Source organism: Lepisma saccharinum, chromosome 6, assembly GCF_977018435.1.
Source record: "Lepisma saccharinum chromosome 6, izLepSacc3.1, whole genome shotgun sequence".
In the NCBI taxonomy this organism is placed as follows: domain Eukaryota; kingdom Metazoa; phylum Arthropoda; class Insecta; order Zygentoma; family Lepismatidae; genus Lepisma; species Lepisma saccharinum.
In genome coordinates, this window is record NC_139234.1 from 77,899,515 (window position 1) to 77,922,985 (window position 23,471).

A 23,471-nucleotide genomic window follows, 5' to 3' on the forward strand; every position below is an offset into this window, starting at 1 on the left:
TAGAGTTTGAGTGTTTTATGGGGTCCACCAAAATGGTACATGTACCTTCCAAACTTCCTTAGGTTTGTATATGTTTAAAAATTACCCTGTCTTTAATTTAACTTCAATCTTTGTATCATAATTACGATGTAATATCTTATTTTATTTAATTTCTTAGTGATGTTTGAACTGAGCTTAAATGATTTTGTTTCCTTGTTTCCACAGGACGAAGATTTTCATCCGTTTCCCGAAGACCTTGTTTGAAACGGAAGATGCATTCCAGATGAAGAAGCACGACCTGGCGACGCAAATCCAGAAGATATGGAAAGGTAGGCAGCAGAGAATCAAATACCTGAGAATGAGAGAAGCAGCCATAATCGTGGAGAAGTACATCAGGAGGTTCCTGGCCAAGAAGGCAGCTGAGAGAAGGAGAAAGGCTATAATTATAATCAGAAGGTGAGGGGCTCATGGGTATTGTTGTGTATCAGTGTAGAGTGGAACCCCGATTTTATGTTCCACAGTTTTACATTTTTCCACATTACACAATTAATCTTCACGGTTCCAATAGAGTAAGGTTACCAGACAATCCAGTCTCTGTCCCAATTTTTTTGGAACGTAAAGCGGGGTGCCAATTTATTTATTTATTTATTTTTTTTTATAATAACAAATTATTGGGATAGAATTCCGACGTAACGCCAGAAATATTGTAAAAATGGAAGCTGAAAGAAACATTACCGAGTGATTGTTGGGTAGAAATTATTTCACATTTCAATGTCAACAACATTCCAGTTTTTTTAAAAAAAATTTGGGAGTTTCTTCTCTGTTTATCTGGAACTAATTGCCCTACTGAACGAGTGTTTTCATACATGAATTGTGGACAAGTAACAAGAACGCTCTTTCAGTACAAACTTTGAAAGCTGTGTTGGTTGATAAGGTGAACTTTAAATCACACGTGTGTAAACTTTTACAAAATGTTATTTGAAAAGAAGGCTGCAGAAGATCCATTTATTCACAAAATATCAGTGAATGACTTCTAATTCTAATAGACTGCTTGATTTCAGTGTAGTGCATGTAATCATATTATGTAAGTTATTTATAAAGTATTTATATATTTTTTAAATAGTTTTTATGACAAATCCATTTTTATATTAAAATGTGTATATTTTTCCATCACATTTTCTCATTTTTCATTCAGTTAAATATGAAAAATGTCCCGTTTTATTGTTCTAAAAATCTGGTCCCCTTACAATAGAGGAAAATGCTATAAAATTTTCTGGACTTTATATTTCACCACATTTTAATTATTTTCATCTATGTGCCCTGAAAAATTTAAAATTGAGGTTCCATTGTATTCACTTCACACAGCATGTGAAACGGAAATTGTTAGGTGGGAGGGATGTTTTCTTGAACTTTGTAGATAACTGTGAGAATGAATCAATGCTTTAACGGTGGCTGTGAAACATCAGGGAGGATGCTTTACATATTTTTTTCTATCTGGAAGATTCCCTCTCCCCCCTGCATAGCCCCCACTTTGAGCCCTGCTTTCAAAGTGGGTAAATGATATTAAGGTGAACAAGTTTTCTTAATACAGTCGAACCTCAAATTTACATTTTTCAGGAGATCAAGCTGAAAAACTTAAAATACAGGAAAATGTAAAATCGAAGAATATTTTACAATATTTTGGTATGTTCGGACTGTCAAGATTGAATGTATAAATTGGGAAAATGTAAAATCTGGGCTCCACTGTAATGTTTTGGTCATTGAGGACTTGTTTCAATGCTAGAAGCCTTCATTAAAAAGCACTGTGTGGAGTGATAATGGGATGATATAATAAGTGAGGCATTAGGGGAGGGACATTTTCTTGGGGAGGCAGTCCTAATTAATGTATAATTATTTTCCGGAATTTCTGGAGTAAGAGAACGCAAACGTGGCCTGGCTGCACATTGCGGGTGTGTGCCTCGTCCAATGAATGTGCGGAGGGGAGGGGTTGTACAGGAGGGGGTGACTCGACTGGTCATTCGTGGTCCAATAGTTCTGTAGTAAACATGACAGCTCACAAGCACTAGGGGAATTTTGCATTCCCCACCTAGTCTGGCTCCGCCCACAAGCTTTCGCCTCTGCACGTCGCTACTCCAGACATTCTGGTAAAGAAGTTTAGCACTCAGTGTCACACAAAAATTTAAATTTTTGGCTAGAAGATATTTTATTTATTGAGTTTTTCATGAATGCTGGGGAGAGGTGGTAGGGGGCAGACTGATCAACAGGGGGCATCTGTCCCCTCATCCTCCCTGGTGTCATCACTGACCATGTGGCACAAATGCACCTTTAGTAATGCCGTTTATTTCTTCTAAACATGCTTAATGTTTTGTTCATACTTCACTGTGGCCTAGGTGTGTTTTTAATACAACAATTGATGTCTTCCAGGTTTGTGAAGGGCTTCATAACTCGCAATGGACCAGAGACTTCAGAGAACAAGAAGTTCGTAGCACTCGCCAAAGCCCAGTACCTGACTCGATTGGCTCGCACCTTGCCCCAGAGTGTGCTAGACAAGTCCTGGCCACCTTGTCCTATGGCTTGTGGAGAGGTTAGTGTAGTTGATCGATTTGGTTTATTTTACTTCGTGTTTCTACCACATTTGGCAAATCACAAATATGAGAATGAGTGATGATATGAAGAAATTGATGACACCCATGTGTGCGCTGGGATTTGAATCTGCAACGCATACTGTCGTAGTGCACTGTGAAAGACACTCCACCAGGGAGGATGGCAGTTAGTGTGATAACAGTTTCATTAAATTTTGTGATCAAACTTCAAGTTTGGGGAAACCCCACCTGTATTTTTACTATAATACACAATAATCCCTCCTGTATTTTTAACAGAATAATCAGTAACTTCTCCTCTCGGTGTCTTTTTATCACAATGTTCAGTAACTACTTCCCTCCCTGTATTTTTACTACTATGCTCAGTAACTCCCTCCCTCCTGTATTTTTACCACAATGCTCAGTAACTCCTTCCCTCCCTGTATTTTTACCACAATGCTCAGTAACTCCCACCATCCCTGTATTGTTTCCACAATGCTCAGGAACTCTCCACTCACTGTATTTTTTTTATCATTATGCTCAGTAACTCCCTCCATCCCTCAATTTTTTCCACAATGCTCAGTAACTCCTTCCCTTCCTGTATTTTTACCACTATGCTCAGTAACTTCCTCCATCCCTGTATTTTTACCACAATTCTCAGTAACTCCTTCCCTCCCTGTATTTTTTTTCACGATGCTCAGTAACTCCTTCCATCCCTGTAGTTTCACCACTATGCTCAGTAACTCCCTCCATTCGTGTATTTTTACCACAATGCTCAGTAACTCATTCCCTCCCTGTATTTTTTCCACAATGCTCAGTAACTCCTTCCCTCCCTGTATTTTTACCATTATGCTCGGTAACTCCCTCCATCCCTGTATATTTCCACAATGCTCAAGTAACTCCCCCACACTGTATGGTTTACTGTTATGGTCAGTAACTCCCTCCATCCCTGTATTTCTTTCAAAATGCTCGGTAACACCTTCCATCCCTGTATTTTTACCACAATGCTCAAGTAACTCCCTCCATCCCTCTATTTTTTCCACAATGCTCAAGGAACTCCTCCATTCATTGTATTTTTTACCGTTATGATCAGTAACTCCCTCCATCCCTGTATTTTTACCACAATGCTCAGTAACTCCTTCCCTCCCTGCATTTTTTGACAATGCTCAGTAACTCCTTTCATCCCTATATTTTTTCTACTATGCTCAGTAACTCCTTCCATACCTGTATTTTTTCACAATACTCAAGTCACTCCCCCACTAACTCTATTTTTTTACCACAATGCTCAGTAACACCCTGAGCTCGGTAACACCTTCCATCCCTGTATTTTTACCACAATGCTCAAGTAACTCCCTCCATCCCTCTATTTTTTCCACAATGCTCAGTAACTCCTTCCCTCCCTGTATTTTTACCACAATGTTCAGTAACACCCTTCATCCCTGTATTTTTACCACAATGTTCAGCATCTCCTTCTTTCCCTGTATTTTTACCACAATGCTTAGTAACTCCTTCCCTCCCTGTATTTTACCACAATTCTCAAGTAACTCCCTCCATCCCTGTATTTTTCCACAATGCTCAAGTAACTCCCCCACACTGTATGGTTTACTGTTATGGTCAGTAACTCCCTTCATCCCTGTATTTCTTCCATAATGCTCAGTAACTCCTTCCATCCCTGTATTTTACCACAATGCTCAGTAACTCCCTCCATCCCTCTACTTTTTCCACAATGCTCAAGTAACTCCTCCATTCACTATTTTTTACCATTGTGCTCAGTAACTCCCTTCATCCCTGTATTTTTACCACATTGTTCAGTAACTCCCTCCATCCCTCTGTTTTTTCCACAATATTCAGTAACTCCTTCCCTCCCTGTATTTTTACTACTATGCTCAGTAAGTCCCTCCATCCCTGTATTTTCAACATTGCTCATTAACTCCTTCCATCCCTGTATTTTTCCACTATGCTCAGTAACTCCCTCCATCCCTTTATTTTTACCACATTGTTCAGTAACTCCCTCCATCCCTCTATTTTTTCCACAATACTAAAGTCACTCCCCCACTCACTGTATTTTTACAATTATGTTCAGTAACTCTCTTCATCCCTGTATTTTTTACCACAATGCTCATTAACTCCTTCCCTTCCTGTATTTTTTCCACAATGCTCAAGTAACTCCTCCATTCACTATTTTTTACCATTATGCTCAGTAACTCCCTTCATCCCTGTATTTTTACCACATTGTTCAGTAACTCCCTCCATCCCTCTGTTTTTTCCACAATACTCAGTAACTCCTTCCCTCCCTGTATTTTTAACATTGCTCATTAACTCCTTCCATCCCTGTATTTTTTCCACTATGCTTAGTAACTCCCTCCATACCTGTATTTTTACCACATTGTTCAGTAATATCCTCCATCCCTCTATTTTTTCCACAATACTCAAGTCACTCCCCACTCACTGTATTTTTTACCATTATGCTCAGTAACTCCCTCCCTGTATTTTTTCTACAATTCTCAGTAACTCCTTCCAACCCTGTATTTTTACCAGAATGCTCAGTAACTCCCTCCATCCCTCTATTTTTTCCACAATGCTCAAGTAACTCCTCCATTCACTGTATTTTTTACCATTATGCTCAGCAACTACTTCCCTACCTGTATTTTTACCACAATGGTTAGTAACTCCTTCCCTTCCTGTATTTTTTCTACAATGCTCAAGTAACTCCTCCATTCACTATTTTTTACCATTATGCTCAGTAACTCCCTTCATCCCTGTATTTTTACCACATTGTTCAGTAACTCCCTCCATCCCTCTGTTTTTTTACCACAATGCTCAGTAACTCCTTCCCTCCCTGCATTTTTTGACAATGCTCAGAACCTCCTTTCATCCCTATATTTTTTTCTACTATGCTCAGTAACTCCTTCCATCCCTCTATTTTTTCACAATACTCAAGTCACTCCCCCACTAACTCTATTTTTTTACCATCATGCTCAGTAACTCCCTTCATCCCTGTATTTTTACCACAATGCTCAGTAACACCCTTCATCCCTGTATTTTTACCACAATGTCCAGCATCTCCTTCTCTCCCTGTATTTTTACCACAATGCTTAGTACCTCCTTCCCTCCCTGTATTTTTACCACAATTCTCAAGTAACTCCCTCCATCCCTTTATTTTTCCACAATGCTCAAGTAACTCCCCCACACTGTATGGTTTACTGTTATGGTCAGTAACTCCCTTCATCCCTGTATTTCTTCCATAATGCTCAGTAACTCCTTCCATCCCTGTATTTTACCACAATGCTCAGTAACTCCCTCCATCCCTCTACTTTTTCCACAATGCTCAAGTAACTCCTCCATTCACTATTTTTTACCATTATGCTCAGTAACTCCCTCCATCCCTCTACTTTTTCCACAATACTAAAGTCACTCCCCCACTCACTGTATTTTTACAATTATGTTCAGTAACTCTCTTCATCCCTGTATTTTTTACCGCAATGCTCAGTAACTCCTTCCCTTCCTGTATTTTTTCCACAATGCTCAAGTAACTACTCCATTCACTATTTTTTACCAGTATGCTCAGTAACTCCCTTCATCCCTGTATTTTTACCACATTGTTCAGTAACTCCATCCATCCCTCTGTTTTTCCACAATACTCAGTAACTCCTTCCCTCCCTGTATTTTTAACATTGCTCATTAACTTCTTCCATCCCTGTATTTTTTCCACTATGCTCAGTAACTCCCTCCATACCTGTATTTTTACCACATTGTTCAGTAACTCCCTCCATCCCTCTATTTTTTCCACAATACTCAAGTCACTCCCCCACTCACTCTATTTTTTACCATTATGCTCAGTAACTCCCTTCATCCCTATATTTTTACCACAATGCTTAGTAACTACTTCCCTTCCTGTATTTTTTCCACAATGCTCAAGTAACTCCTCCATTCACTATTTTTTACCATTATGCTCAGTAACTCCCTTCATCCCTGTATTTTTACCACATTGTTCAGTAACTTTCTCCATCCCTCTGTTTTTTACCACAATGCTTAGTAACTCCTTCCCTCCCTGCATTTTTTGACAATGCTCAGAACCTCCTTTCATCCCTATATTTTTTCTACTATGCTCAGTAACTCCTTCCATCCCTCTATTTTTTCACAATACTCAGTAACTCCTTTCATCCCTATATTTTTTCTACTATGCTCAGTAACTCCTTCCATCCCTCTATTTTTCACAATACTCAAGTCACTCCCCCACTAAATCTATTTTTTTACCATCGTGCTCAGTAACTCCCTTCATCCCTGTATTTTTACTACAATACTCAGTAACACCCTTCATCCCTGTATTTTTACCACAATGTTCAGCATCTCCTTCTCTCCCTGTATTTTTACCACAATGCTTAGTAACTCCTTCCCTCCCTGTATTTTTACCACAATTCTCAAGTAACTCCCTCCATCCCTCTACTTTTCCACAATGCTCAAGTAACTCCCCCACACTGTATGGTTTACTGTTATGGTCCGTAACTCCCTACATCCCTGTATTTCTTCCATAATGCTCAGTAACTCCTTCCATCCCTGTATTTTACCACAATGCTCAGTAACTCCCTCCATCCCTCTACTTTTTCCACAATGCTCAAGTAACTCCTCCATTCACTATTTTTTACCATTATGCTCAGTAACTCCCTTCATCCCTGTATTTTTACCACATTGTTCAGTAACTCCCTCCATCCCTCTGTTTTTTCCACAATACTCAGTAACTCCTTCCCTCCCTGTATTTTTACTACTATGCTCAGTAAGTCCCTCCATTCCTGTATTTTTAACATTGCTCATTAACTCCTTCCATCCCTGTATTTTTCCACTTTGCTCAGTAACTCCCTCCATCCCTGTATTTTTACCACATTGTTCAGTAACTCCCTCCATCCCTCTATTTTTTCCACAATACTAAAGTCACTCCCCCACTCACTGTATTTTTACAATTATGTTCAGTAACTCTCTTCATCCCTGTATTTTTTACCACAATGCTCAGTAACTCCTTCCCTTCCTGTATTTTTTCCACAATGCTCAAGTAACTCCTCCATTCACTATTTTTTACCATTATGCTCAGTAACTCCCTTCATCCCTGTATTTTTACCACATTGATCAGTAACTTCCTCCATCCCTCTGTTTTTTTTACCCAATGCTCAGTAACTCCTTCCCTCCCTGCATTTTTTGACAATGCTCAGAACCTCTTTTCATCCCTATATTTTTTTCTACTATGCTCAGTAATTCCTTCCATCCCTCTATTTTTTCACAATACTCAAGTCACTCCCCCACTAACTCTATTTTTTTACCATCATGCTCAGTAACTCCCTTCATCCCTGTATTTTTACCACAATGCTCAGTAACACCCTTCATCCCTGTATTTTTACCACAATGTTCAGCATCTCCTTCTCTCCCTGTATTTTTACCACAATGCTTAGTAACTCCTTCCCTCCCTGTATTTTTACCACAATTCTCAAGTAACTCCCTCCATCCCTGTATTTTTCCACAATGCTCAAGTAACTCCCCCACACTGTATGGTTTACTGTTATGGTCAGTAACTCCCTTCATCCCTGTATTTCTTCCATAATGCTCAGTAACTCCTTCCATCGCGGCATTTTACCACAATGCTCAGTAACTCCCTCCATCCCTCTACTTTTTCCACAATGCTCAAGTAACTCCTCCATTCACTATTTTTTACCATTATGCTCAGTAACTCCCTCCATCCCTCTACTTTTTCCACAATACTAAAGTCACTCCCCCACTCACTGTATTTTTACAATTATGTTCAGTAACTCTCTTCATCCCTGTATTTTTTACCACAATGCTCAGTAACTCCTTCCCTTCCTGTATTTTTTCCACAATGCTCAAGTAACTCCTCCATTCACTATTTTTTACCAGTATGCTCAGTAACTCCCTTCATCCCTGTATTTTTACCACATTGTTCAGTAACTCCCTCCATCCCTCTGTTTTTTCCACAATACTCAGTAGCTCCTTACCTCCCTGTATTTTTAACATTGCTCATTAACTCCTTCCATCCCTGTATTTTTTCCACTATGCTCAGTAACTCCCTCCATACCTGTATTTTTACCACATTGTTCAGTAACTCCCTCCATCCCTCTATTTTTTCCACAATACTCAAGTCACTCCCCCACTCACTGTATTTTTTACCATTATGCTCAGTAACTCCCTTCATCCCTATATTTTTACCACAATGCTTAGTAACTACTTCCCTTCCTGTATTTTTTCCACAATGCTCAAGTAACTCCTCCATTCACTATTTTTTACCATTATGCTCAGTAACTCCCTTCATCCCTGTATTTTTACCACATTGTTCAGTAACTTTCTCCATCCCTCTGTTTTTTTACCACAATGCTCAGTGACTCCTTCCCTCCCTGCATTTTTTGACAATGCTCAGAACCTCCTTTCATCCCTATATTTTTTTCTACTATGCTCAGTAACTCCTTCCATCCCTCTATTTTTTCACAATACTCAAGTCACTCCCCCACTAACTATATTTTTTACCATCATGCTCAGTAACTCCCTTCATCCCTGTATTTTTACCACAATGCTCAGTAACACCCTTCATCCCTGTATTTTTACCACAATGTTTAGCATCTCCTTCTCTCCCTGTATTTTTACCACAATGCTTAGTAACTCCTTCCCTCCCTGTATTTTTACCACAATTCTCAAGTAACTCCCTCCATCCCTGTATTTTTCTACAATGCTCAAGTAACTCCCCCACACTGTATGGTTTACTGTTATGGTCCGTAACTCCCTTCATCCCTGTATTTCTTCCATAATGCTCAGTAACTGCTTCCATCCCTGTATTTTACCACAATGCTCAGTAACTCCCTCCATCCCTCTACTTTTTCCACAATGCTCAAGTAACTCCTCCATTCACTATTTTTTACCATTATGCTCAGTAACTCCCTTCATCCCTGTATTTTTACCACATTGTTCAGTAACTCCCTCCATCCCTCTTTTTTTCCACAATACTCAGTAACTCCTTCCCTCCCTTAATTTTTACTACTATGCTCAGTAAGTCCCTCCATTCCTGTATTTTTAACATTGCTCATTAACTCCTTCCATCCCTGTATTTTTCCACTTTGCTCAGGAACTCCCTCCATCCCTGTATTTTTACCACATTGTTAAGTAACTCCCTCCATCCCTCTATTTTTTCCACAATACTAAAGTCACTCCCCCACTCACTGTATTTTTACAATTATGTTCAGTAACTCTCTTCATCCCTGTATTTTTTACCACAATGCTCATTAACTCCTTTCCTTCCTGTATTTTTTCCACAAAGCTCAAGTAACTCCTCCATTCACTATTTTTTACCATTATGCTCAGTAACTCCCTTCATCCCTGTATTTTTACCACATTGTTCAGTAACTTTCTCCATCCCTCTGTTTTTTTACCACAATGCTCAGTAACTCCTTCCCTCCCTGCATTTTTTGACAATGCTCAGAACCTCCTTTCATCCCTATATTTTTTCTACTATGCTCAGTAACTCCTTCCATCCCTCTATTTTTTCACAATACTCAAGTCACTCCCCCACTAACTCTTATTTTTTTACCATCATGCTCAGTAACTCCCTTCATCCCTATATTTTTACCACAATGCTCAGTAACACCCTTCATCCCTGTATTTTTACCACAATGTTCAGCATCTCCTTCTCTCCCTGTATTTTTACCACAATGCTTAGTAACTCCTTCCCTCCCTGTATTTTTACCACAATTCTCAAGTAACTCCCTCCATCCCTGTATTTTTCCACAATGCTCAAGTAACTCCCCCACACTGTATGGTTTACTGTTATGGTCAGTAACTCCCTTCATCCCTGTATTTCTTCCATAATGCTCAGTAACTCCTTCCATCGCGGCATTTTACCACAATGCTCAGTAACTCCCTCCATCCCTCTACTTTTTCCACAATGCTCAAGTAACTCCTCCATTCACTATTTTTTACCATTATGCTCAGTAACTCCCTCCATCCCTCTACTTTTTCCACAATACTAAAGTCACTCCCCCACTCACTGTATTTTTACAATTATGTTCAGTAACTCTCTTCATCCCTGTATTTTTACCACAATGCTCAGTAACTCCTTCCCTTCCTGTATTTTTTCCACAATGCTCAAGTAACTCCTCCATTCACTATTTTTTACCAGTATGCTCAGTAACTCCCTTCATCCCTGTATTTTTACCACATTGTTCAGTAACTCCCTCCATCCCTCTGTTTTTTCCACAATACTCAGTAACTCCTTCCCTCCCTGTATTTTTAACATTGCTCATTAACTCCTTCCATCCCTGTATTTTTTCCACTATGCTCAGTAACTCCCTTCATACCTGTATTTTTACCAAATTGTTCAGTAACTCTCTCCATCCCTCTATTTTTTCCACAATACTCAAGTCACTCCCCCACTCACTGTATTTTTTACCATTATGCTCAATAACTCCCTTCATCCCTGTATTTTACCACAATGCTTAGTAACTACTTCGCTCCCTGTATTTTTACCACAATGCTCAGTAACTTCCTCCATCCCTGTATTTTTTCCACAATGCTCAGTAACTCCCCCACTCACTATATTTTTTTATCATTATGCTCATTAACTCCCTCCCTGTATTTTTTCTACAATTCTCAGTAACTCCTGCCAACCCTGTATTTTTACCACTGCTAAGCAACTCCTTCCCTACCTGTATTTTTACCACAATGCTTAGTAACTACTTCCCTCCCTGTATTTTTACCACAATGCTAAGCAACTCCTTCCCTACCTGTATTTTTACCACAATGCTCAGTAACTTCCTCCATCCCTGTATTGTTTCCACACTGCTCAGTAACTCCCCCACTCGCTATATTTTTTTTATCATTATGCTCATTAACTCCCTGTATTTTTTCTACAATGCTCAGTAACTCCTTCCCTCCCTGTATTTTTACCACTATGCTCAGTAACTCCCTCCATCCCTGTATTTTTACTAGAATTCCTTCCCTCCCTGTATTTTTCCACAATGTTCAGTTACTCCCCACTCACTGTATTGTTTACCATTATGTTCAGTAACTCTTTCCTTCCCTGTTTTTTTAACATCCTTCCCTCCTTCCACCTTTTGTGTTAGAAGAAAATTACAGAAAAATTAACTCAATTCATATCGGAATTGTAGCTTTCCTGGCAACGTGATTCGAACAAGTGTTCTCGGGTTACCAGCGAGGTTAAATTGGAGTTGGCTTCTAACGTTTCGAGGGCATACATTGCTCTCATCTTCAGGGAATGTAAAATTGGAGACCAGTGTGGGTTTATATATATGACTATGATGTGGTGGAGTTTGGTCTCTGCCTTCCTATTGGCTCTCTCTGGATCCTCGTGTTCTCATTGGTTGGTGTCTCCAATTTTACCTGGCTGGTAGCCCGAGAACACTTGTTCGAATCAATTTATATAATTTTGCATGTAGTGCAGATGTTGCATGCATACATTTTGTGTGACTTTGTGCACCATATATTTTAGCTTTGATGGTGTATTGTAAGAGAAAATAATAAACTGTTCACACAGAAAAAATAATAATAATAAAATAAGGATTGAACAGGTTAATTAGTACTCTATCACTTGCCAATATAAGCATATAAATTTTGTGATAATTCTGTAAATAGCCTGTAACTGAGTTCACATTTCTGTCATATTATTAAAATTTCTTATGAATATAGATGTGTGATTAAGTTAGCTCAAAAATTGAGATTTTGATGTGAGAGGTCACAGCTTTAACTTCGTGTCTAAAAATGTTCTCATAACTTCAATTTTTTTCCTATTTTTTATTGTTATAATTTATAATAAAATATATTATAAATATGAGAATGAGGAATTTATATTTTTGTTATTCTACATCACTTTTCTGCCACTTTTGAGATCCATATAGCCAGTAGTTACCACTTGCACCTTTGATGAATGAAGTCCTGTGTTTGATCATTAGAAAGAGATCCAAAATTTCATTGTTGAGAGAACATGAGGACAATTGCGGAGCTAAGTGAAAAGAAGAAGTATGCAGTCTCCACAAATGCTAGAAAACATCTGCAATGGGATCACATGCCACCCAGTGGAAAGATGCTTTGCAGGCATTGGCTCTCAAAGTATTATTGTAGCACAGAGTTTTGTTTCTGCCATATTTTTGGCTAATCACATTGATGAGGAAGAATGATGATAAGATGAAATTAATGAGGGGACATACAAAAATGAAGACAAATATGCCTAGAAGGGATTCAAACCCAGGCCTTCAGTGGTGAAATTGTACATCACTCAATGAACATGCTTGGCTGCTGAGCAGTTTAAATAAAAAAAAACAATGAAATATCAGAATGATTTTTAAGTTTATTGTACAAACTCTACAATGGCAGAGAATTTAATATTCCTAGAATAGTGGGAAGGATCATTTTAACCCCACTCCTCCTTAAGTAAAACTGAGGTGAGGATTGATGTGTAACCACACCCATATTCTTCTCCACATTCCACCCTCTACGCTCACATTATTATTACTTACATAATTCTGATCTTCATTCTCACTTTTGTCTGGCACAATGCCACCATCTGAATCAGATTTCTAATTCCACATTCAAAATCACTCGAACTTGCAACTATGGCTGAGCCAATACTGATGCCGATGTATTGGTTTTGACCAATACCAGTGGTATCGGCATCGGAAGGTATCAGTTGGAATTCATCTACCGATACCAGCTTTTTCGGCATATTGGTCTTTTACAGGGTCTGTACAAATGCCGCGTGGCAAAATTCAAACTTTCTATTTATTTTTCACCAATTTTGCACGAAAAACTATATTTTGCAATTATATAATATCTATTTTAATATTCTGATGAAATTCTTGGATATTCTAAAGCAAATCTCTGGTAAATTCATGCATATAATTGGAGAAGAATATTTACGCACCAATATTGGTCAATATTTTGAACAAATTTTAATTATTGTGATTTTCAAGAATCTGTATCGATGGGAATCGGTAAGAGTATCGGCATTGGTATCGGTTCAAAGTGGTATCGGCTCAGCCCTACTTGCAACATTTCATGACAAGATGTGACCTCATTGAAAATATCCAACACAATCAAGTAATGTTTTCCAAATGATGAGATAAAGACAATGAGACTGCATTGAGGCAGTGTGGATCCCACATAGAACATGGCATGCTGCATCCCACTGTTCTAGGTATAACACAAGAAATGTCTGCGACATCTTTGTATGAAAAAGGAACAGTCATGATACTTAAGGGATAATTGTGCCCGATAGTTGCTTGTCAAATGATGTTTCAACTCTCTATCAGGGTCTTCCTCAGACTCAGAACCAAACAAGAAAGTGTTGAAATGACAGATGTTAAGTACACGGAAATAAAGACTGCCTTGGTCAACATATTTAGCATTTTTTCTATCATCGAAACAAGGCTTTATCATGTTACGTATTGGTTATCAAATAGAAGAACCCCCAAATATATAATATATTAATATTAATGTTTTTTTTATGGATTGTACTGAATTGACCACACACACACGTACAGATGGTCCCGGGTTTGATACCTAGTGGCGGCACATTGCACAGTGGATTAGATTCCACTTTAAATTGTAGGTCCAGTCCCGATTGCCTATCTCTGCATAAAGTGGAGTTAATACAACAATTGAAACAAACATACAGACATTTACAGAAATTCATTGTGACACTAATAAAAAGTTCTGTATTTTAATTAAAGTTTGTTTTAATTTCCTCTATTTCTATCTTTCCCTGCAGGCATCAAATATTCTTCGTGGCCTTCACCGAAAGTGGCTAGCAAGGAAGTACTGTCTTGGACTGTCTCCGGAAAGGAAGAGACAATTTGACCTGAAAGTCTTGGCCGAATCTCTCTTCAAAGGTAATGATTGCTTCTAGTGAACCTTTTCCTGCATTCAAACTGAAAGCATATGACACATGGGATATCTTTTTAAAAAGTTAATGGAAATTATGTCTCAACCAGGATTTCTGTGTAAATTTGAGTTCATTCCAAGCATGCAACAAATTCTGATCACCATTACCAAACTTTAGACAAATGAGCATAGAAATATTCCAAATTAAAAAGCCAAAATAGTAGTGAGCTCTCACATAGTATGTCTCTTGTGAGCAAAGAGTTTTCTTGTTTGTTTTTTTTCAGAATATCATATCGGTATACAGGGGTCGGAAGTAGCAAGCTACTTGTAGTAATGCTACAAAATTTGTAGCTGTAGCTGTAGCGAAGCTATAAAATTTCTGTAGTTGTAGCAAAAATTTCACTACAGCTACATTTCTTTTTGGAGTTTTGATGTAAAATGCAGCAGGAGTGTCAAAAAAAAAATCGACAATAACGCTTACTTGTGTAGGAGGTTTAAAAAGACCACATCTATTACAAGGTAATGGTAATACGGATAATGTAGATGAATAGGGCTCGGAAGTTGAGGAAAAATCCTTTTTTTCCTAGTGTCCAAAGACGAGGCCCAACATAATATATGTTCATTTTGGGTCATTGTAGGCCAGAAATAGGTGGGTTTTATTTGTCCTTTTTTGCCTTTTTCGGCATTTTTTGGCTTATTGGTCCTTTTTTAGCCTATTTGTAGGTCTTAACGGCTGTTTTTTTTGCAACTTCACCTTCTTTCGACTAGGTTTTTACTGACCATTCTCAATTCGAATCATCATCAGTTCATCACCTCTTAAACTGTAGTAAAGAAATAACAACAAAAAAAAATTTGAACCATCCCTGAAACGAGAGAAAAAACATTTTTGGACAACTGAAGCAGGTACAAGGTCGCGCTGTAAGTGGCAACTGTCTCTTGTTTTGAAGCTTTCAGCATGGTGTATACGACCAGACAGCACACACCTGAAGAGATCTGAAGTCATAAGGAGGTGCCGTGCATATTCATTAAATATGTAATTAGAGATCACATTTATACGTCCTTTTTTTCATTTTTAGATCCCTTTATTTTATATTTTTAGGTCTTTTTATAGGTCTTTTTTTGGCAAATTTATAGGTCTTGAACTTCCGAGCCCTATAGATGATAAATGTTCTGATATCACAGATTATAGATATCCACATAATGTATTTCATTGATATATGAATAATTCTGATATCCAGATAACCAAATGACATACACCAATATAATCCGGCCAATGGCTATGTATCTTCAAGAAAAATATGTTGATATAAAAATATAAATAGAAATATGTTAATTGAAAAATATGTCAAATTTGAGTAACACCCTAATTGAAATACTCGAAATATCAAATTTGAATTTATTTGCCACATATACGCACGCATCTTTCTCAAACACTGTAGTAAAAATAGGTTACTGCGGCAACACTGCTATCAAAATGATAGAATGATGCGTATCATGATAATAAATAACGGAATCTATTTTCTAGTAAGTGCAACTGCTAGGGCTTCTTTTGAATGGCCATATTTTTTTAAATGGAAAGTAACAAATAGTGAACAGGAGTAGCATAGCGAGCTACTTTTCGGTAAATGTAGCTGTAGCTGTAGCAAAGCTACATTTTTGGATGAGTAGCTGTAGCAAAGCTACTTTTAAAATGTATAGCGTTCTGATCACTGTTGGTATATATGCATGTGCAGTCAACAAATGGTTATGCTCCTACCTTTGTAGGGTGGCTACTCACCTAGAATTCCCTGAATTCTGGGAATTATGTGTGAATTTTTCTCCATATATGTAAGACATTGCTATTGAATTTATACATATTTATAAATGCCATGAGGCAAGTTTATCAAAGTTTAGCTTTTATTTTTATTGAATAAAGAAAAGAAGGCTATGTGGAAAACACCTTTCTCTCAATCCATTTAATTTGTTAGTGTCCTTTGCACACAAATCTATCTGATAGATGGAAGATTATTGCAAGGTAAGATATCTTGAAGTTGATTAGGTAAATTTCAGTTTGTAATTCTTATACAATTAACAAGTTTTTGTAGATTACTATATCCTATAACATTTGGGACTTGTAGATGTATTTCGAGTCTGAGTATGTAAAATGGCAAATGAAAACTCCACACCTTAAATTAAATATTTTAATATATATATATATATATATATATATATATATATATATATATATATATATACCATTTAATTTAATTGAATTAGAATTTTTGGACATTTGAGTCACACTGACCCTTTTTATTGTTAATATATTATATATGTATGTGGGTGTGAGAGGTGGGTAATATGTAAGGTTGAAATAGAGAAAATATCTGCTTGTATCCTTGAATTTTTGGAAAGTTTGCCGTGAATATTGGAAATTATACTTTAATTTTGTCATGGTCCTAGAGTGGCCACCCTGCTTCAAGCCCAGTGGAAGCCCCCCAAATTTTGGTACTGACCCAGACAATTTGGTGAGGTCCTTGGGTGAACTGACCATTCATTGTCCAGTGAAACAGATGCTTGGCACGCTCTTGCTCTCAGTGAGCTGTTGCACAATGAAAAAATTTAATTCACTACAGAAACAAAAAGGTCTTATTAATACGTATTACTTTTATCATGTCGTTTCTGTATTCCTTGAGCCTTATACTATTTGTTATTTCAACATTCTTTCATTGCATCTTTGTAACTGTTGAGGTTTGAGATAGGCCAGTTTTATATATACAGGGTGTCATAAATATTGCTACATGTTTGAAGTAAATATAGTGTGTTACTGTACAATGTACATGGATATGGTGAATGGCATATTGAACTTGAAACTTCATTTTTATTCAGTGCCATCAGATGTGTGACTCTTATCTGAAATGATAAAATTAAGTTTCAAGTTTAATATGCCATTCACCATTCCCTCTACATTATACAGTAACACACTACATTTGCGTCAAAAGTGTACCTTTTCATCCCTGTACGGAGGAGTAGGATGCAGCAACTTAATGCACAGAGGTGCAAGTAGTGAAAGTGTGATAGCTTAGTTTGTATCGATTCAGTCTCTGATTGAGGCAGCACATTATTTACGTGTGTAATGATAGACTATCAAGAGAGGGGTAAACCTAATAAAGTAATACAGAGATTCCTGATCAAAGCACATTTTCAGCAATTGAGATCAAAGTTGCAGTGGAACTCAATATGCTGACTGCTGGTCCAGTTGACATATTATAATTTACAATGGACTTCAGCTTTTGCCCAATGGTTCAGTGTTTGCAGCATATCGATCCTGGTATATTTCAAAATATGCTACATGCAGGCACTTAGCCAGGATGAGCCAAATCTTACAAAATATCTAATTTAAATAGTGTATAGTGGTAATTAATTTTACTCCCTTAGCAGGATTAAACATCAGATCGAAATAACTTTAGTGTACAATAGAGGAACTAGGTTATATTTTCATATTCTACCATTTAATGCAAAGAATAAATTGATCCCCACAATATAAACTGTATGAGTAAAATTTGTTCCTAACTTTAAAGACTTTTTTTTTAACGGAATGTGTAAAAGTTAATAACAAAATACAATAACTATGAACTTAAGTATACTAACTGTACAAAATATATGAAACATAATGGGCAACACTTGTGTTGGATATTCACTCATACGGTGGATCAAGTAGCAAATGATAATAATAACAATATCAATAAATTTGGATTATAATTCATTTATTTTCAATAACTTATAATAGTTATTATTGTTATATTGCAATTATAACCATGGTAATAATTATTGTCATTATTGTTTCTAATAATGAAGTTTTATCAGTGGCCTGTGCCCCTCTACAAATATTTCTGGCGACGCTTGTGCTGATAAGAGGAAAAAAATCATTGAGTATGCATGGCCAACAGACTGAGTCAACATGAAACATATTGCAACATGCAACACACTGAGAAAAATTAACAGCCCAGTTCAAGTAATATTGAAGCAATGCTTGGCAGGCTAAAGCAGCACATGCAGTCTGTTGTGTCACTTGAATATGAAAGGTTCCATTTATGTGAAGATTCATTTCCAAATGGCACGTGTCAATGGCCGTGGTGGCTCAGTCGGTAACGCGTCTGACTACCATGCTAAAGGTCCCGGGTTCGATCCCCGGCCGATTCAAATCCGGGAACTTTTCTAACGATGGAAGTGGCCCCGGCGCCCACCCAGCGTCGAATAACATGGGTACCTGGGGGAAACCCTGGGGGGGTAAAGGCGGTCAGGGGCGTGATGCTGATCACATCACCCCCACTCACGACCGGATCAAGAAAGTGTGGGGCGTTACCCCCACACCCCCTATACGCCTTCATGGCATGTTGCTAAGCACAGGGGAACACTTTACCTTTACCTTTTACGTGTCACTTGTCAATTCAGTCTGAAAGCTCCCTAAGAGTAATATGCATTTTAAAAATATGACAGTAATACACTTTTTTTATTTCGTACAGTCAATGAATAACCAGATTGAATGTTATATAGACTTACCTTTTAATACTGGTCGGCATACTCCCCTGCGTTGTTGAGGCAGGCATCCCACCACTTCACCAAATTTTTGATGCCCCTGTCTCAGAAGTCCTGTGGCTGCTGTAAAGCACCAATGGAAGACCGCCTCCTGCAGTTGTGCGTCTGAGGCAAAGTTGATTCCACGTAGGGCACCTTTCAGTGGGCTAAACATGAAAGTCACATGGGGATAGGTCAGGACTGTAGGGGGGGTTGATCTAAGCATTCCCAACCCATTTGTGCGATCATGTCCATAGTGTGTCCAGCAACATGGGGACGTGCATTGTCTTGCAGTAGGATGACACCTCGTGACAAGAAACCGAGCCGCTTGCGCCTGATTGCAGGTCTCACCTCGTTTCGTAAGATGTCAGAGTACAGAGCAGCATTTATTTTCTCACCCTGCCGGAGGAATGACCGAGAAGTCGATCATGATGATCAAAGAAAAACATGACCATCACCTTGCAAACAAAGTCAACTTGTCTGCTTTTCTTCAGTTGCGGGGATGAGGGGTGTTTCAACTCTTTGCTGTCTCATTTACTCTTTGGCATATACTGGCCGAGCAAGATTTTGCCTATTGCCACAATGCAATCCAGGAAACCCTTGCCCTCTGTCAAGTACCGCAGGAGATGCGTGAGGCTCTTCCCCATCTGTATAGCCTTTTGCTCCTCTGTGAGCATCATTAGCACCCAGGCTGCACACACCTTCCGATATTGAAGGTGTTCATGAACAATAGTGTATGCTGTACCATGACTAATGCCAAGTTTGGTTGCCATCTGGTATGAGGTCATTAATGGCAGAAATGGACTCATTCGTAATGGCACATTTAGGACACCCACTACACGCTGCATCAGACTGTTGTATATCCTGCTCGAAACCGACCTGCCCACTCACACACGTGTGTTCGGAACATGCACCCACCACCATACCCAGCAGTCATATGCTCGTAAATGTTCCCTGGTGTGTTGCCCTCTGACGTCAAAAACTCTATCACAGTTCGCTTGGCCTCCTTTGTGGCACCTGACACTGTGAATGCCATGACTCACCTCACTGAATGACTGACTGGCACATTGCACATACGCAACCTCCCTTCCCTGCCAGTGCTGCCAGCTAGCGACGTGGTCTGGAACTCGTCTCACAGACATGTAGCGTACCTCAGCGTGGATTAAATATCCTGTAAGTTTCATCACTGTGTCACTTTATTTCACTTTTTCACGGCATTAATCTGGTTATTTATTGACCGTACCAAATATTTTGCATCAAATAACAGCTAGTAACCTCTGTACATGTCCTTTCACAGGGAAGAAGAAGAGTTACCAGAAGAGCATAGGACCTAAGTTTGTCCAGAACAGATTAAAGGATGAGATGGACACCCACAGAGCACAGTTTGAGCTCAACACAAAACCAGGGGACGAGAAAGTACTGGTAAGTACAGCATAAAAAATTAATGTTTTTCTTGAGAAATCATCACTAAACCCATTTTCATGTTCTAATAACAGAAAGTGTTCTACAGGTACGTAGTGAATCATATCTATGTAAGAGTCAATTATATTTTTGATATTGATCATATTCTAAGTGTAATTCATTACAAATCCATACTAGAACTCACCGATCATTTCAATTCAATGCATCTTTATCAAGAGTTATGGTGCAAATTAAAAAGTTTGCTTGCTTTAGGTACAGTCACTATTGTTATTATTAGTTGTACTATGACTGTGACAACAGAAAATATGCAAAGAGGCTGTGAATCTAAGTTATTCTGACCTTTTGTGATGAGATATCTATCAAAATATTTAAAAGGTTTAGATACATACTCGTATATGACACACTAGTATAATACAGTGGACTCTTTCTAACTGCTTCTCTTATTATCCCGAGTTAACTCGGGAAGGTACTAGGTGCACTTTTTATATTATCCTGAGTATAATTGGACCAAATTACTTTTCCCATTTATTTTTTTATCCTGTACAAACTTGTGAGAGGCTCTTTGCCACGAAGTACAGTAAATGTCTACTTGGAAGCAGCACCTTACGCAGCTTGATGCTTGGTAGCAGAATGAGAGATGCCAAAGGCAAGAAGATTGACAGTGAATCGCGTTGCTACTGCCCAGATTGCAATGTCCCCTTGTGTGTAGTAGCTCCATGCTTCAGAATTCACCCCAGTGTGCTGCAATTTGTAAAATTTTAAAAACATGTCCAAAATTTAAAGGCAAAATATTATGTTTATGTTTATTATGATGATAAAATTTGCTCATTATGTATACATATATATGAACACATAATGTTTATAAGTGAATGAACTGAATTGTTTAAACTTTAATTTCATATTTACAGGCAGTACATTATAAATTTTTTGTATGCATGTGTGTGTAGCCAGAGATAATAAAACATAAGTTTTATACATATAGATATCCTATCTTCTTAGCTATATTTCAGGTAAAATATGTGTTCTTAGTAACGAGCATACAATATAGAACAAAGAAACTGGATTTAAAAGATTCCAAAATTTGGGACTGAATTTTGGAAATTAATTTGTAAGGCAAGCAGTTAATTCGAACTTGTGTAATTTGAGCAGAAGTTTATTCCCCTTGAAATCATCTTTAATGATATAAGTTTTTTGTTAATTCGATTTTTGGATAATTCAATTTTTTTGTGTCCCCCCTTGGAGTTTGAATTAAAAAGAATCCACTATAATTAATAGGGCCTAAATTTTTGTGTGTCCAAAATATGTACATAAATATATGGAGAAATCACTTAAATAAGTAAGAAATATGTAAGTATATCAAAATATTTAATAATAGCTTTCATAGTCTTCGGTCCTTCCTTCATTCCGATGTTCGGTTCTTAGGTTTGAGTGGATCACTTGGAAATTAAATTTGCTGACCCACACTCACTGTTCCCAGAATCAGCAAGGATTAGTTACTTTTGTGCATTTTGTGCATTGTTCGTAAGTTTGCCAAATTGCTCCCAAACTCACCATAGAAATAACTATGAACTTGATATCCGAATGATATATCTTGATCTTATAAAAACAAACTTCTTCATAAAATCAAATCATTTTTGCTGTCTATTTACAATAATGAGTGAAAATATTCCGATAATGCTGTTCTGGATATATTATGCACTTTATACTTGGTGGAGGGGGCCTATGGTGCCTGAAACCCTAATACAGGTGTCTCTCAGAAATATTTCTTGTTAGCTGAATTATAGATTATCAAATTCATTGTCATTTAAATAATTTTTGTTTTTATAATTCTTTCTAATTTGCAATCAATTTCACTTTTTCAAGTGAAGGATTATGTTCATGTTTCCAAATTCTCTCTTTTATAGCATGTTTGTCGCACGTGTATGCATCTACATTCTAAACGGTTCTTGAGTTATTAAAGGATCCATATGTTATTTTTTATATTGGATGATCGAATTCCTGATTTTATCTTTCAGGTTTATATGTTGTTTCTCATTCTTTTTATCTATTATCCTAGCCTCCCTTTTTTCTATTTTTTTTTTTTTTTAGAAATCCATTTAATGTATAGAATTCCTGCCAAAATTGTCTAATTTAATACATAGAATTTCTGCCAAAATTGTGTATTTATAGTACTGAGTATTTCTTACATGCTGAAGAGGTTTGTGAAAATTTGCCCTTGCTAACATTGCTTTTTATAAATATATAGTGAGCAATAATGTGGTTTCTAGCACATGCATAAGACAGTTTCTTGTGACAATTCACTAAATTTGAAAGTTCACAATGCGTAGTGAAGATTTTTTTTTTTCCCTCGCCAGTACTCCATTCCAGTGACAAAGTATGACCGACATGGCTACAAGCCCAGGGAGAGAGTCCTCATTCTTACGAACAAGACTCTGTATCTGTTCGAAGCAAAGACTTTCAAGATCAAGCATAGGCTGCCCTTGGATTCGCTGCAGGAAATAGTTGTGACAAACGAATCCGACTCCTTGTTGCTTCTGAGAATACCACCTGAACTGAAGAAGGACAAGGTAAATATTTTGGTTAAATTTTCTTTGCAATTAAACAATTTCTTTCATAGGACAGTAAAAAAAACTTCAACATACATGTTTAAAAAACACACCAACAGCACCATAAAAGACACTTTAAGAGTTTGTGTGTAACGAATAACAATCATTAGTAGAATTTAATTTAACATTGTGGTATGTTTATAAATAATCATCTGTAAAAAGGTGCAGGTGTGGTGTACCATTGCGTACCCACCATAACAAAATGCACTGTCTACAGATAACATATGATCCAGTGCAAAATTCTGCACAGAAGTAGGGTGCTACTTGCATTGAAAGGTAAAGCTACTGCAGGAGAAGGGCTATCCTTTTTCATGGAAATGATTACAATGCCACACGGCACTGTTACTCACAAAACAGATGACGAGAGGTTTTCCATTGCATGAGTATGACGGACAAATCCTCCTGCTTTTCACCTTTCAAACCCTCCTCCCAACCTTTACAACAGCAC

General features: G+C 37.7%; 1 protein-coding gene across 1 annotated transcript in view; it reads left to right on the top strand.

Annotated features, from left to right (window-relative positions):
- The window catches only part of LOC145988897 (unconventional myosin IC-like), a 150,260-nt gene that overhangs the window by 117,667 nt on the left and 9,122 nt on the right, over positions 1-23,471 (top strand). Inside the window, 5 exon segments of the mRNA XM_083124186.1 lie at positions 205-435; positions 2,404-2,563; positions 14,329-14,449; positions 20,293-20,417; positions 22,772-22,984. Of these exon segments, the coding sequence (XP_082980312.1) occupies positions 205-435; positions 2,404-2,563; positions 14,329-14,449; positions 20,293-20,417; positions 22,772-22,984 (850 nt within the window).